The sequence below is a fragment of the Myotis daubentonii genome, chromosome 20 (genome assembly GCF_963259705.1).
Source record: "Myotis daubentonii chromosome 20, mMyoDau2.1, whole genome shotgun sequence".
Taxonomy (NCBI): Eukaryota; Metazoa; Chordata; class Mammalia; order Chiroptera; family Vespertilionidae; genus Myotis; species Myotis daubentonii.
This window is the reverse complement of record NC_081859.1, coordinates 15,700,615-15,713,560: the sequence shown is the minus strand read 5'-3', so window position 1 is coordinate 15,713,560 and position 12,946 is coordinate 15,700,615. Positions and strand designations below refer to the sequence as shown.

At 52.4% G+C, this 12,946-nt stretch overlaps 1 protein-coding gene and 1 pseudogene across 12 annotated transcripts in view; one reads left to right on the top strand and one right to left on the bottom strand.

Annotated features, from left to right (window-relative positions):
- The window catches only part of LIN9 (lin-9 DREAM MuvB core complex component), a 56,044-nt gene extending 51,800 nt beyond the window's left edge, over positions 1–4,244 (bottom strand). For 4 of the 12 annotated variants that reach the window (XM_059677815.1, XM_059677823.1, XM_059677820.1 and 1 more), the window contains exons 1-2: positions 1,951–2,152; positions 1,727–1,849 (exon numbers count right to left, since the gene is read on the bottom strand). Coding sequence is in view for 1 of the 12 variants with exons in the window: in XM_059677814.1 (XP_059533797.1) it covers positions 4,138–4,168 (31 nt within the window). In the remaining 11 variants the exon portion in view is untranslated. Of the gene's footprint in view, positions 1–1,510; positions 1,619–1,726; positions 1,850–1,950; positions 2,153–4,137 lie in introns of those variants that run through there. The other 8 variants (XM_059677817.1, XM_059677821.1, XM_059677818.1 and 5 more) reach the window with 7 other exon arrangements.
- A 919-nt stretch (positions 4,245–5,163) lies between these two features.
- On the top strand, positions 5,164–7,036 carry LOC132222649 (GTP-binding nuclear protein Ran-like; annotated as a pseudogene).
- The last annotated feature ends 5,910 nt before the right edge of the window (positions 7,037–12,946 follow it).

The window sequence follows — 12,946 nt, the reverse complement described above, 5'->3', positions numbered from 1 at the left end:
AACCTGCACCAAATAATGCAGGGTGGTACCAACAGGGAACCTGCACCAAATAATGCAGGGTGATATGAACAGGGAACCTGCACCAAATAATGCAGGGTGGTACCAACAGGGAACCCGCACCGAATAATGCAGGACGGTATGAACAGGGAATGTGGAGAGGGGTGGGGGAGGGAAGACGATTTCTCTATAAAATGCTCATGAATAGCTTCTCTTAAGGTGATATTTGAGCAGAGATCTGAAGGAAGAGGTGTGAGCAGCAAGGATATCCATTCCAGCTCCATGAAGGCAGGAACTTTGTCCTGGGGATTCTGACCTCTTTTAACCTTTGACCTTTTTTGAGACAGCATTGCAGAGGGTTGAGAGCAGATTGAGACTAGCTGTACTTGAATCTTGGCTCTTCCACATTCTTGCTATGTTACCTTAAGCAAGTCACTTAACCTCTCTGTGCGGCTGATCCATCATTTGTAAAATGGGGATTAAATTAATTAATACATGTCAAAGTGCTTCGAGAACAATGCACATAGTACATGGCTAATTCTTATATCATGCTGCTCGTATTACTTTTGTCAATAAAAACCCCCACAACTATTAGGTTAAGAACACAGACTTTACAGGCATGTGAATTTAAGTTAGAATCCTGCTCTAACTGGGTATGTTCATTCAGTCATTCGACAAATATTCGCCGGGTGCCTGACAGCACTATTCTAAGGGCTGGGTTCCAGGAAGGAAAAGATAAGCAAACCCTCTGCTCTGGGGAGCTGCACTCCAGTGGGAGGGGACACACAGCAGACAATTACAGTCGGGCAGCTGTTATAAAGGAAACCAGCCAGGTGCGCTCAGGGTGGGGAGTGACTTCACACAGGGCAGTCAGGGGAGGTCCTCTGAGGAGGGAAGATCTGAAACCATGCGAGAGCAGGAAGTCAAACCAGAGTCTGGGTAGAACAGTAGGTGAAAAAAAAAAAGAAAAAAAAAGCCTGAGGTAGAAAGTTTAGCATATTCCAGGGAGGGAGGGCAGGGGGGAGGCCACCAAGCTAGAGGAGTAGCAAGGGACACAGGATGAAGAAAAGTCAGAGAACCAGCCAGGTGCTCTGCATGGGACTGGAATAGAGAAAAACAGCAATGGTACCTTCTCTAGAGCAACTTCTAAGCAGAGTTAACCAACCACATGGCCAGTGTAAAGCTGCACCTGTGACAGCCGCCACTCGGCGTGACATCGCGGCACGAAAAGGTGCGATAAGGAGATGTCATCTTCATCAGGGAGGAGAGGAAGAGCGTCTGAAGACACTCAAAAGGGACCTAAAGGATGAGCAGCCGTTAACCAGAAAGGACCGGAAGGAGGAGCATTCCAAGTGGAGGGAAGAGCAGGTGCAAAGGCCCTGCTGGTGAGGGTGGGGGATGAAAGAGGCCAGACGCAGCTCAAATGGACAGAACGAGAGGACGTGCTATATCACATAGAGCCTGGGGGAGGAGGGGGGAGGTTACGGAGGTGCGTAAGCAGCAGGTGACATACCTATTTGTCATTCTAACTGTGTGCAGGCTGAGCTGGGACGACAGCTGGGTCTGTACAGTACGAGAGGCTGAAGTCATTAGTGCAAGGAACAGATGCTGACAGCTTCGACTAGGGTGTGGTGAGAAGTAGGTAGAATTTTTTTTTAAGGCAAAAGTTACAAGACTTAGTAAAGGCTTAAACAGGGAAAGTAAAAAAGGGGGAAGTTCCAAATATAACCTCTAGGTCTCAGCTGAGGGCATAGTGCAGCCTCATTGAGGCAGGAGTCACGGAAGTGTCCTTCCCTGGGATGGGACTGGGAGGTGGATCTTGAGCCCGTGAAGTTTGAGGGGCCTCAGGCATCTAAGAGGAGACGTGAAACAGGCAAGAGATATCAAGAACAGGAGCTCCCAGGGAAGACCTGGGCTCCTCACACATGCAAGCAAACTAGGAAGAGCACTTACCTCAACGGAAATGAGGGTTCAATGAGCAAAGGCGTCTCACACAGCAGCTGTCTACCCTAAGTCCTCAGTAAGTGGTGCTTTTAGCACTGGTGATGCCGGACCAGCTGCTGGCTAAAGGACCAGCCAGTCCCCTGGACCGGAACGGGCACAGGAACCTATGGCTATTCCCTGCACCCCTTTTCACGATTCAGCTCGTTCACTAATCATGCCTCTTACCCTACGTTCAATCCCATTTAGAGGAAGTATTTCTATGACTGGCGTGTGGCACTGAGCGACAAGCCACGCTGCTCTGCACAAGCTGTGGGCTTGCCAGGCAGGACCCACCACACGGCCGCCCGCCCGCCCTGTGCGACGCCAGGTCACATTGTAACCAGCGATGCGGCGAGCGCAGCTGGAGTCTGAGCACCGGGTCCCCCCGGGTCTCTACAAAGACCCGCAGGAAGTCAACACACTCCCCGTGTGGAGCGGACATTCCAGGGACAGGTGTAAGGAACGCACTTAAACGCCTCTCATCTCAGCACAAGGACAGTAACCGAGTCTGGGCCGTGACTCCAGGAGGAGATAGAGAATCTGTATGGCCCAGACGGCGGGGACCGAGACGGCAGCCCGTGGACCGCCCCACAGCGCACCCAGCAGCGCACCCACCCGGCTCGCCACACAGCGAGCTCCTGGGCGCCCACCCTGCGCCCTTCCCGGCTCAGCGGCCACTCGCCACTGTGACCATCTGAAATTCAAAAGGACGGAAATTGTGTAAAATTGAAGATTCAGCTCCTGTCACTCCAGCCACGTCTGAAGCCTCCATGTGTCCGTCCTGTGCTCAGCTGGGTCCGAGCACACGCCCGGCGCCACCCTTCCGCCCGGGCGCGGGGAGCGCACCCCCGGACACGGCCTGGCCCTCGGGTAGGCGTAGCCTGCCTCCGGTGCAGGTGGCCCTCACGGTCCCGTTAAACTCCCAGGAGCGACACAAACCCTCCGCCGGGAGTGGAGTCGGGGCCCTGTGACCCCTGGAGCAGGTGACCCCTGGAGCAGGCGACCCCCGTAGCAGGCGGACCCCTGGAGCAGGTGACCCTTAAGCTGGCACCCCCCGGAGCTGGTGACCCCCTGGAGCAGGTGACCCCCCCGGAGCAGGCGCCCCCCGGAGCAGGTGACCCCCGGAGCAGGCGCCCCCCGGAGCAGGTGACTCCCTGGAGCAGGTGACCCCCTGGAGCAGCTGACCCCCGAGCAGGTGACCCCCTGGAGCAGATGACCCCCCCGGAGCTGGTGACCCCCTGGAGCAGGTGACCCCCCCGGAGCAGGCGCCCCCCGGAGCAGGTGACCCCCGGAGCAGGTGACCCCCCGGAGCTGGTGACCCCCGGAGCAGGTGACCCCCTGGAGCAGATGACCCCCCCGGAGCTGGTGACCCCCCTGGAGCAGGTGACCCCCCCGGAGCAGGTGACCCCCTGGAGCAGCTGACCCCCGAGCAGGTGACCCCTAAGCAGGCGCCCCCACACTTCACACAGTTCACACATGAATGACAGGCGGCCCAAGCCCAGCGCGCTCGCGGGGTTCGCCTTGTTTACTTGCGGGGAGCGGGCGGGCAGGTCTGGCAGGTGGACGCCGCCGGGCGGGAGGGGGGGGGCCGGGGGGCGACCCCGCGCGGGGCACGTCCGTGGGGCCAGGTCCCCGCGAGGCCGTCGCCGCCGTCGCCGAGCAGCCGGCGGGGAGGGGCGCCCGGGGAGGCGGCCACCTGTGGTCCGGGCGGCCAGCCTCTGACACGGAAACACTTCCCGGTGGACGCCCGGGCGGCGGGGGCGGCGGGGTCGGAGGGGTGGGGTGCGGAGGGGCCGGTGGGGGCGCGGGGGCCGGGACCCTCCGCCCCGGGCGCGAGTTACGTAACGCGCCGGCCCCTCCGCGCGCCGGGGGCCGCCTCCCCGCCTCGGCCCGGCCCCGCGCCCCGCCGCCCCCGCCGCCGCCCGCACGGGCTGGGCCCCGGGCTCCCGGTTTCCGGCCCCGGCGCTCCCGCCACCCCAGGAGCCCACACACCGACACCATAACAAAGGCGGCGGCGCGGCGGCCGGGGGAGGACGGGGCCGCGGCGGGAGGGAGGTCGCCCCGGGCCGGGCGGGGGGCACGGGCGCCGGGCGCGGCCGGGGCGGCCCGCGGGCGGGCGGCCGGCGGGAGGAGGGGGTGCTCGGCGGCGCTACTCACTCTCGTCCGGCAACTGGTCGAGCTCCGCCATCTTGAACGAGCCGCGCCGCTTTTTCAAAGGCTGCCCGCGCGGGGCATTGTGGGGCGGCGCCGCGCGGGGCGGTTCCAACGCGAGCGGCCGCCGTCCGGCGGCCGCCGTCCGGCTCCCGCCGCTCCCGCCGCTCCCGCCGCTCCCGCCGCTCCCGCCGCTCCCGCCGCTCCCGCCGCTCCCGCCGCTCCCGCCGCTCCCGCCGCTCCCGCCGCTCCCGCCGCTCCCGCCGCGGGCGCTGAGCCCGGGCCCCCGGATGCGGAGCGGGCGCCGCGGGAAGAGCGGGAGCGGGAGCAGCAGCATCGCCCCTGCGCCCGGGGGGAGGCCGCGCCGAGAGCCGGGAGCCGGAGCGCGGGGGGCGCCGCGCGAGCCCCTGAGTCCCCCGAGCCCCTCGATCCCCCCACCCCCCGAGGGCGGGCGCTGCGGCTGCGGGAGCCGCGGGCTGTCGGCTCCGAGGGGAAGGGGGCGCCGGTGGGACGGGGCGCGCGGGGCGGGGAGCCCAGGGCTGGGCGGCACCGAGGGGACGCGGCTCCGAGTCCGTTTGCGCGGGTCCCGAACCCACGCTCCCCCGGGTCCCCGCCCCCGTCTCCGGGAAGCCGGGAGGGCGCGGGCCCGGCCGGGACTCGGGGTTCCGAGCGGGACCCCCTCCGCCGGTGGGAGCCGCGCCCGGAGGAGAGACCCTGAGCAGCGCGGCTTCGCGCGGGGGCAGCTCCGGGCCGGCCCCTCGCCGGGCGCGGAGGCGCGTGCTGAGCCGGGGGCGCAGGCTGGCGCGGAGGCCCCGCGGGGAGGACACGGACCGGACCGTGCGGGGCCCAAGGACCGCGAGCAAACCCGGCGGGCGCCGGCGAGGGCCCGGCCAGGCCGCGGGAAGCCGGGAGGTGGCACCGTCCGTGCCGGCCCCACCGGAAGCGAGTCCCGGTCGCCTTCCCACCACCCACGTGGCCGTGGGGCCCGGGGTCGCGGCCTGGGCAGGAGACCGGTCAGGTCTGGCTTTAGTGATGGCGGCGCACGTGCCCGCCGAGTGGAACCGGAAACGTGGGCGCGGGTCGGGCGAGGCGGGAGGAGCCCAGGGCCTCGAGGAGGCGTGGGGGCGGGCGGCTCGGGTCCGAGGCCGGCGGGGTTCTGGCTGCTGGTGGCATAGCCTCAGCTTGTTCCGCTGCCCCGTTTCTCTGTGTGATGTGCAGACAGCGCCCGGGTCGGCTTGAGGATTCAATGAGTTGATGGATGAAAAAACCTCCTGTAATAGCTCCCAGCAGCCGTCCTGGCTCAGATGTTTCTGTTGCCACCCGCTTCCGAATAGGGGGTGTTAGTGGGGCCAGCTCCGTGCCTGGGGTACTGGGTGCTGCTGTGGGGAGGCAGGATGTGAGCAGAGGTTTAAAAATTAAATGCTACCGAGCACATCCTGATCTCCTTTCTAAGAATATAACAAACCATTGGTCCCTACTGCCAGCCCCTGGGGGGGGGGGGCAGGGGGGGGGCAGTAGGATACTGTCAGTTGGAGACAATACAAGAGAAGGTCAACCCTCTGAAAATGAAAAAACAAACAAAAGCAAAGCCGGTTAGGGAGTGGAAGTAGAGGTTTGAGTGTAACCCAGGGGCGAGGTATCCTTAAACCAAGGCAGAGCCTAAGGGGTTCTGCACACAATAGCAGGTCTGGTGTCTGATAATTTCTAGGCCACTCCGGGCCTGTGTGTGAGACGGACATCCTCCTAGATGAGTTTCCACACTCGCCTGAGGTTCTGTCCCCACAGCAGGCCACCGCTTATGAGCTGAGCGACGGCAACAGCTGTTATTCTCAGAGAAGTTCTTCATTGGATGTTTGTGAGAGGGGTTTTAAAATCATCGCCTTGGGACGGCCCGGAGACAGTTCTGGAAGTGACATCACCAGGGCGCCCAAGGAGAACCCCACGTTCAGTTCACACTTGTATTGGTGGCGGACGGGGGCACTGGGAAGACGACCTTCGTGAAACGTCACCTGACGGGCGAATTCAAGAAGAAGTATGTCGCCACCCTGGGCGTGGAGGTGCACCCCCTCGTGTTCCACACCAACCGAGGGCCCCTCACGGTCACCTCGTGGGACACGGCGGCCAGAAGTTCGGGGGCTGCATCCAAGCCCAGTGTATCATCATAACGTTTGCTGTACCTTCGAGAGTTACTTACAAGAACATGCCTAACTGGCATCAAGATCTGGTGTGCATGTGAGAACATCCCCATCGTCTTGTGTGGCAACAAAGTGGACGTCAAGGACAGGAAAGTGCAGGCGAAATCCATTGTCTTCCCCCGAAAAAAGAACCTTCGGTGCTACGACATTTCTGCCAAAAGTAACTACAGCTTTGAAAAGCCCTTGCTCTGGCTTGCTGGAATCGGAGACCCTAACGGAGTTGGTCGCCATGCCTGCTCTCGCCCCTCCGGAGGTGGCCATGGACCCCGCGCTGGCAGCACAGCGTGGGCACCATCTCGAGGTTGCTCGGACCACAGCAATCCCAGACGAGGATGACGACCTGTGAGCGGGAAGCTGGAGCCCAATGTCCGAAGTCTCGTTTTATAGGCAACTGTCCTGTGACGTCAGTGGTACTGCGTGTTTATCACTCTATCATATAGCTAAGCAGAACCTGTGCTTGATCCTGGGATGCCGAAAGATGAATGCGCTTCGAGTGAATGTGGCAGTTAAAATACCTTCACTTTTTGGGCCTGCATATTTAGCTGTTTTGGAACGCAGTTGCTTCCTTATTGAGTTTCAACTATAAGAATGCTGTGGTCGCATCACAATACTCAGTGGTGAAACCTTGTATGTTACTGTCATTCCCATTCCTTTTCGTTTAGAATCAGAATAAAGTTGTATTTCAAATATCTAAAAAAAATAAAATAAAATCATCGCCTTACTTGATTTGCCCCAAAACCTGGTGATTTTTTCAAGGACAACATCCACCAGGTGATAGAATCAGGAATCTGGCCCACTTTCCTCGCTTCATTTTCTCCCTCTGTGATGCGAGGATAACGTCCATCACAGAGCTGTTAGATTTTGTATTCCAATTTACAGTGACATGTCTGCCTAAGTGTCATTGCTTAAGAAAAAAAAATTGGATGAGGACACTAAGCCCTGAAAAATCTAGTTAAAAATACACCATAAAAAATAAGCAGCTACATTTTAGGCATGTCAGTTTTGATCATTTCAAACCTGCGGCCCATTTATTGAATATTGAGTTATTTCTGTATAAACTTGTGTGCCCCAAAGGATATTATCAAGAATGCAAAGAGACAACTTTCAGAATGGGAGGAAATATTTGCAAGTCATATATCTCATAAGGGACATACCTAAAATATATACCTAAATTATATCCAAAATAACCCAATTCAAAAATGAGGAAAGGCTCAAAAGAAGATAGAATAAACCAACATGCTCATGAAAAGATGCTCAAGGTCATTAGTCATTAGGCGAGTACAAATCAAAACCACAGTGAGATACTTCACACCCACCGAGGTGGCTATAGTCAGAGAGACAGTAACGAGTGTTGGCAAAGTTGTGGAGGAACTGAAACTTGTCCACAGCTTATGGGAATGTAAAATGGTGCAGCCACTATAGTATTTCCTCAAAAAATTAAACAGAAGTACCATATGATCTAGTAATGTCACCTCTGAGTATGGACATATGTTGGAGATACTGTGGTTTCAGTTCCAGCCATCTTTCTGCTTGGAGGAGCTGGCCTTCAATTTGTACAAACAAACAAAAAAGCCACATCTGTGAAGCACAATAAAACGAGGTACGCCTGTATATACCAACACAATTGAAAGCATCGTCTTGAGATAATTTGAACACCCTTGTTCATAGCAGCATTATTCACAGCAGCCAAGAGGTGGAAGTAATTCAAGTGTCCCTCAATGGATGAATGGATAAACGAAATGCGGTATATACATACAAGGGAATATTATTCAGCCTTAAAAAGGAAGGAAACTGACACGCTACAACATGGATGAATCTTGACGATATTATACTGAGATGAGGCAGCCATCAGAAGACCAATACTCTATGATTCCACTTACATGAGGCGCATGGAGTGGTCAACATCACAGAGGCAAGAGGAGGACATGGTTGCCTGGGGCCAGGGGAAGGGAGAAGTGGGGAATTACTGTTTAGTGGTTCTCAACCTTCTGGCCCTTTAAATACAGTTCCTCATGTTGTGACCCAACCATAAAATTATTTTCATTGCTAATTCATAACTAATGTTGCTACTGTTATGGATCATCATATAAATATCTGATATGTAGGATAGTCTTAGGCGACCCCTGTGAAAGGGTCGTTTGACCACCAAAGGGGTCGCGACCCACAAGTTGAGAACCGCTGGTTTAGTGGGATGGAGTTTCATTCCCGAAAGATGGAGAAGTTCTGGAGATGGGAGGTGGTTGTGGTTGCATGGCCATGTGAATATACATAATGCAACTGAACTGTACACTTAAAAGTGGTTAAAATTGTAAATTTTGTGTATATTTTATCACAATAAAAGATCCTCTTTGGCACAGGCAGTACTTACAATATGATCCCAGGTACAAATGTACATTCATGATTAAAATCCAGAATGAGCCCTGGCCAGTGTGGCTCAGGTGGTTGAGCATCCTGCCATACACCAAGAGGTCCCAGTTCCATTCCTGGTCAGGGCACGTGCTTGGTTTGCAGGCTGTATCCCCAGTAGGGGGCGTCCAGGAGGCAGCCGAGCAAGCGATATTTCTCCCTCTCCCTTCCTCTCTAAAATCAATAAAAACGTATTTTAAAATCCAGAAGAAAAGATAGCCAATAGTGGCTAACCCTGAGTGATAGGATTATGGGTGGTTTTATTTTCTTTAAATCTGTATTTATCGTTTTTTTACAGAACATTCATACTACTTTTATAATAAAAGCACCTATTGAAAAACTGAATATTCATGTAATGGAATATTATTGGGCTATAAAAAGAAATGAAGTACTAATACATAGTACAACATAGGTGGACCTTGAAGAAAACAGTATGCTAAGTGAAAAGTCAGTCACAAAACACCACATATTGTCTGATTTCATTGATACGAAATGTCCAGAATAGGCAAATCTATAGAAATAGAAAGTAGATTAGTGGTTGCACAACTCTACATATACTAAAAACCATTGAATTATACATTTTAATAGGTGAATTGTGTGGTATGTGAATTATATCTCAATAAAGCTGTTACAAGAAAAATCTTATATCCTATATAATAAAGAGGGAATGTGCAAATTGACCACCACTCCGCCACAAAGATGGCGGCACCCACCGCAGTGGCCGAGTTCCCGTAACAAGCCTTAAGGAGCAATCAGCAGGGACATGAGGCTGCACCCCCGCCCCCCGCCCCCGTGGGGCTTGCCAGGGGACCTCAGGCCACGCCCCCCACCACAGTGCTAGGCCGGGGCACCTGAGGCCACACCTTCCGCCAGGCAGTGCTTGACGGGACCTCAGGCTGTGCCCCCCGCCCAGAGGGGCTTAACAAGGGTGGCACCAGTCAGGTCTGGATCTAGCCCAATGTGGGGGCTGGCTGGGTCTGGGCCTCATACGATTTTGAGGTGCACATGGGTGGGCAGGGACTTGACTCTGGATCCCATGGTGTGCCCCAGACTCTAACAGGAGGAAGATTTTCATATACATTTTACTAATTTTCTTTCAACTCTGACACTTCTATTATAGAGAAAGGGCAAATAGCAATATTAAAATATTTCCTCGCCGAAACCGGTTTGGCTCAGTGGATAGAGCGTCGGCCTGCGGACTGAAAGGTCCCAGGTTCGATTCCGGTCAAGGGCATGTACCTGGGTTGCGGGCATATCCCCAGTGGGAGATGTGCAGGAGGCAGCTGATCGATGTTTCTCTCTCATCGATGTTTCTAACTCTCTATCTCTCTCCCTTCCTCTCTGTAAAAAATCAATAAAATATATTTAAAAAAATAAATAAATAAAATAAAAAAAAATAAAATATTTCCTCACCCTGACCAGTTTGGCTCAGTGAATAGAGCATTAGGCCTGCAGACTGAAGGGTCCCAGATTTGACTCTGGTCAAGGGCATGTACCTTGGTTGCAGGCATATCCCCAGTAGGGAGTGTGCAGGAAGCAGCTGAATTTATGTTTCTAACTCTCTATCCATCTCCTCCCTCCCTCTCTGTAAAAAATCAATAAAATATATATATTTTAAAAAAATTTCCTCTAATTAATCCCCTTTAAATGTGCATGAATTTTGTGCACCGGGCCACTAGTTTTATTATAATAAAATGTGAAAATAAGATTTGTTTTGATCTATAATTTTTGGTACGCACTTTTCTATGGCACGTAATGAAGATGCAAAATCAGAGACACTTTGCTGGGCTACTTTAAACAATAGCAACAAACAATATCAAACTGCTCTCCTTTCTATTCTGTCTTTTCTGCTAAACATTCTACTTACTATCCTGCAAACTGCTAGAAAGAGACGCTGCTCTTCCTGTGGATCCAAGCGGCTACAGAAAGATGCAAATTGCATTCTCGGGAGATCCTGTTTCTTTCTTTTAAAAAACTTGATTTTTAGAGAGAGAGGAAGGGAGAGGAAAGAGAGAAAGAAACATCAATGTGAGAGCTAAACACTGGTTGGCTGCCACACAACCAACCTCACCACAGACGCCAGGGCAAGAAATCCTGTTTCTTTAGAATAGCCCAACCCCTAGGAGGGTCATCAAATACCTGTTTTCCTGGAACCCAGGTAAAAGCATCATTTGATCTAAAAATAACAAAAAGAGGAGGGGATCCTTAGACCTATTTCCTAAGGTGGTAGTGAGAATTAAATGAGATCACTTATGTAAAATACTTGGTCCAGATCCCTTCCCCCCCCCCCCCACCAGCACACACACATAAACACCAGCTCCCTGCCACTCTTTCCTATATCCTATTTCCCTAAATGGTACCTATAACTAAATGTTGTTAATTGTATTTCTAAGACACAGCCTTTAAAAATACTATACTGCCCTAGTTGGTTTGGCTCAGTGGATAGAGCGTCAGCCTGCGGACTGAAGGGTCCCAGGTTCGATTCCGGCTAAGGGCACATGCCTGTGTTGCGGGCTCGGTCCCCAGTGGGGGGCATGCAGGAGGCAGCAGGTCGATGATTCTCTCTCGTCATTGATGTTTCTATCTCCCTCTCCCTTCCTGTCTAAAATCAATAAAATATATTTAAAAAAATAAAATAAAAAATAAAAATACTATGCTTAGACCCAGCCAGTGTGGCCGAGTGGTTAAGTGTCGACTATGAACCAGGAGGTCACAGTCAGGGCACATGCCAGGGTTGCAGGCTCGATCCCCAGTGTGGGGCGTGCAGGAGGCAGTTGATCAATGATTCTTTCTCATCACTGATGTTTCTGTCTCTTCTTCTCCTTTCCTCTCTGAAATATAAATAAAAGATAGATAGATAGATAGATAGATAGATAGATAGATAGATAGATAGATAGATAATAGATAATAAAATAAAATAAATAAATAAAATAAAATAAAGATACTATGCTTGGCAAAACTTACCGGTGCATCTCAGGTTACTTGTGGAGGTCTCTGTTTTTCAATCTGCAAAATGGAGCCAACGTTAAGGAAGAACACCACCTCTGTTAGGAATAATAGCAACCTCTTTCATCAGATACCTTGTGTAATAAAATATGAAAAAGTTATGGTTATCCCATGGAAGGGAAGTCGAGAGACACATTTCCCCCATACAGGAACACGCTCAATCACTGTCCAGAATTTCCTAAATGAATGGGGCACATCAACTCGGGAGCACATGCGAGCAGGCTCCCCAAAGAGCCTTTTCATCAGAGCTGCCCAAACCAGAAAGATCAGATGGCTCAACACAGTGGATTTGTGGATTCTAACCCAGAAAGAGCTGGAATACGCCCACATGATCAGCTCACACTAAGAGAGCCCCACCCCAAGTCCGTTTTGGACTTCTTGGTACTCGTTCTAATGATCTTTGAGAACAGAAAGACTGTCCCTTCCGGACATGTATGTGTCCAATGGATGTAAGGAAACATTAACAGCTGGATAATAATTGACTTTGCCTTCTCTTCTTAACCTCCAGTATTCTAAGCAACTTAATAGGGTAGAATTACCCAGTAGTTGGTCAGCAAATATTTACCTAGTCTATGGCAGGCGCTAGGTAAAATTCAATGCAACATTGTGATTTCATCGTCTAATGCAGTGATGGCGAACCGGTGACACGCGTGTCAGAGGTGACACACAAACTCATTTTTTTTGGTTGATTTTTCTTTGTTAAATGGCATTTAAATATATAAAATAAATATCAAAAATATAAGTCTTTGTTTTACTATGGTTGCAAATATCAAAAAATTTCTAGCCTGATCTTTTAAACTATATTTTTATTGATTTCAGAGAGGAAGGGAGAGGGAGAGAGAAATGGAAACATCAGTGATGAGAGAGAATCATTGAATGGCTGCCTCCTGCACGCCTCCTACTGGGGATGGAGCCCAAAATCTAGGTATGTGCCCTAGACTGGAATTGAACCCAGGACTCTTCGGTCTGCAGGCTGGTGCTCTATCCACTGAGCCAAACCGGCTAGGGCTACTGATGTTTCTATGGTTCCTTCTCCATTCCTCTCTGAAATCAATGGGGGGGGGGGGGAAATATATATATATAATTTAAATGTGATATCATTTTAATATATATATATATATTTTTTAATGATATCACATTTCAGATTTGGTTTTTAAGTTTAATGTGGGCAAGTTTTTCAGTACTTGTAAAATCATTCAGCCATGCCT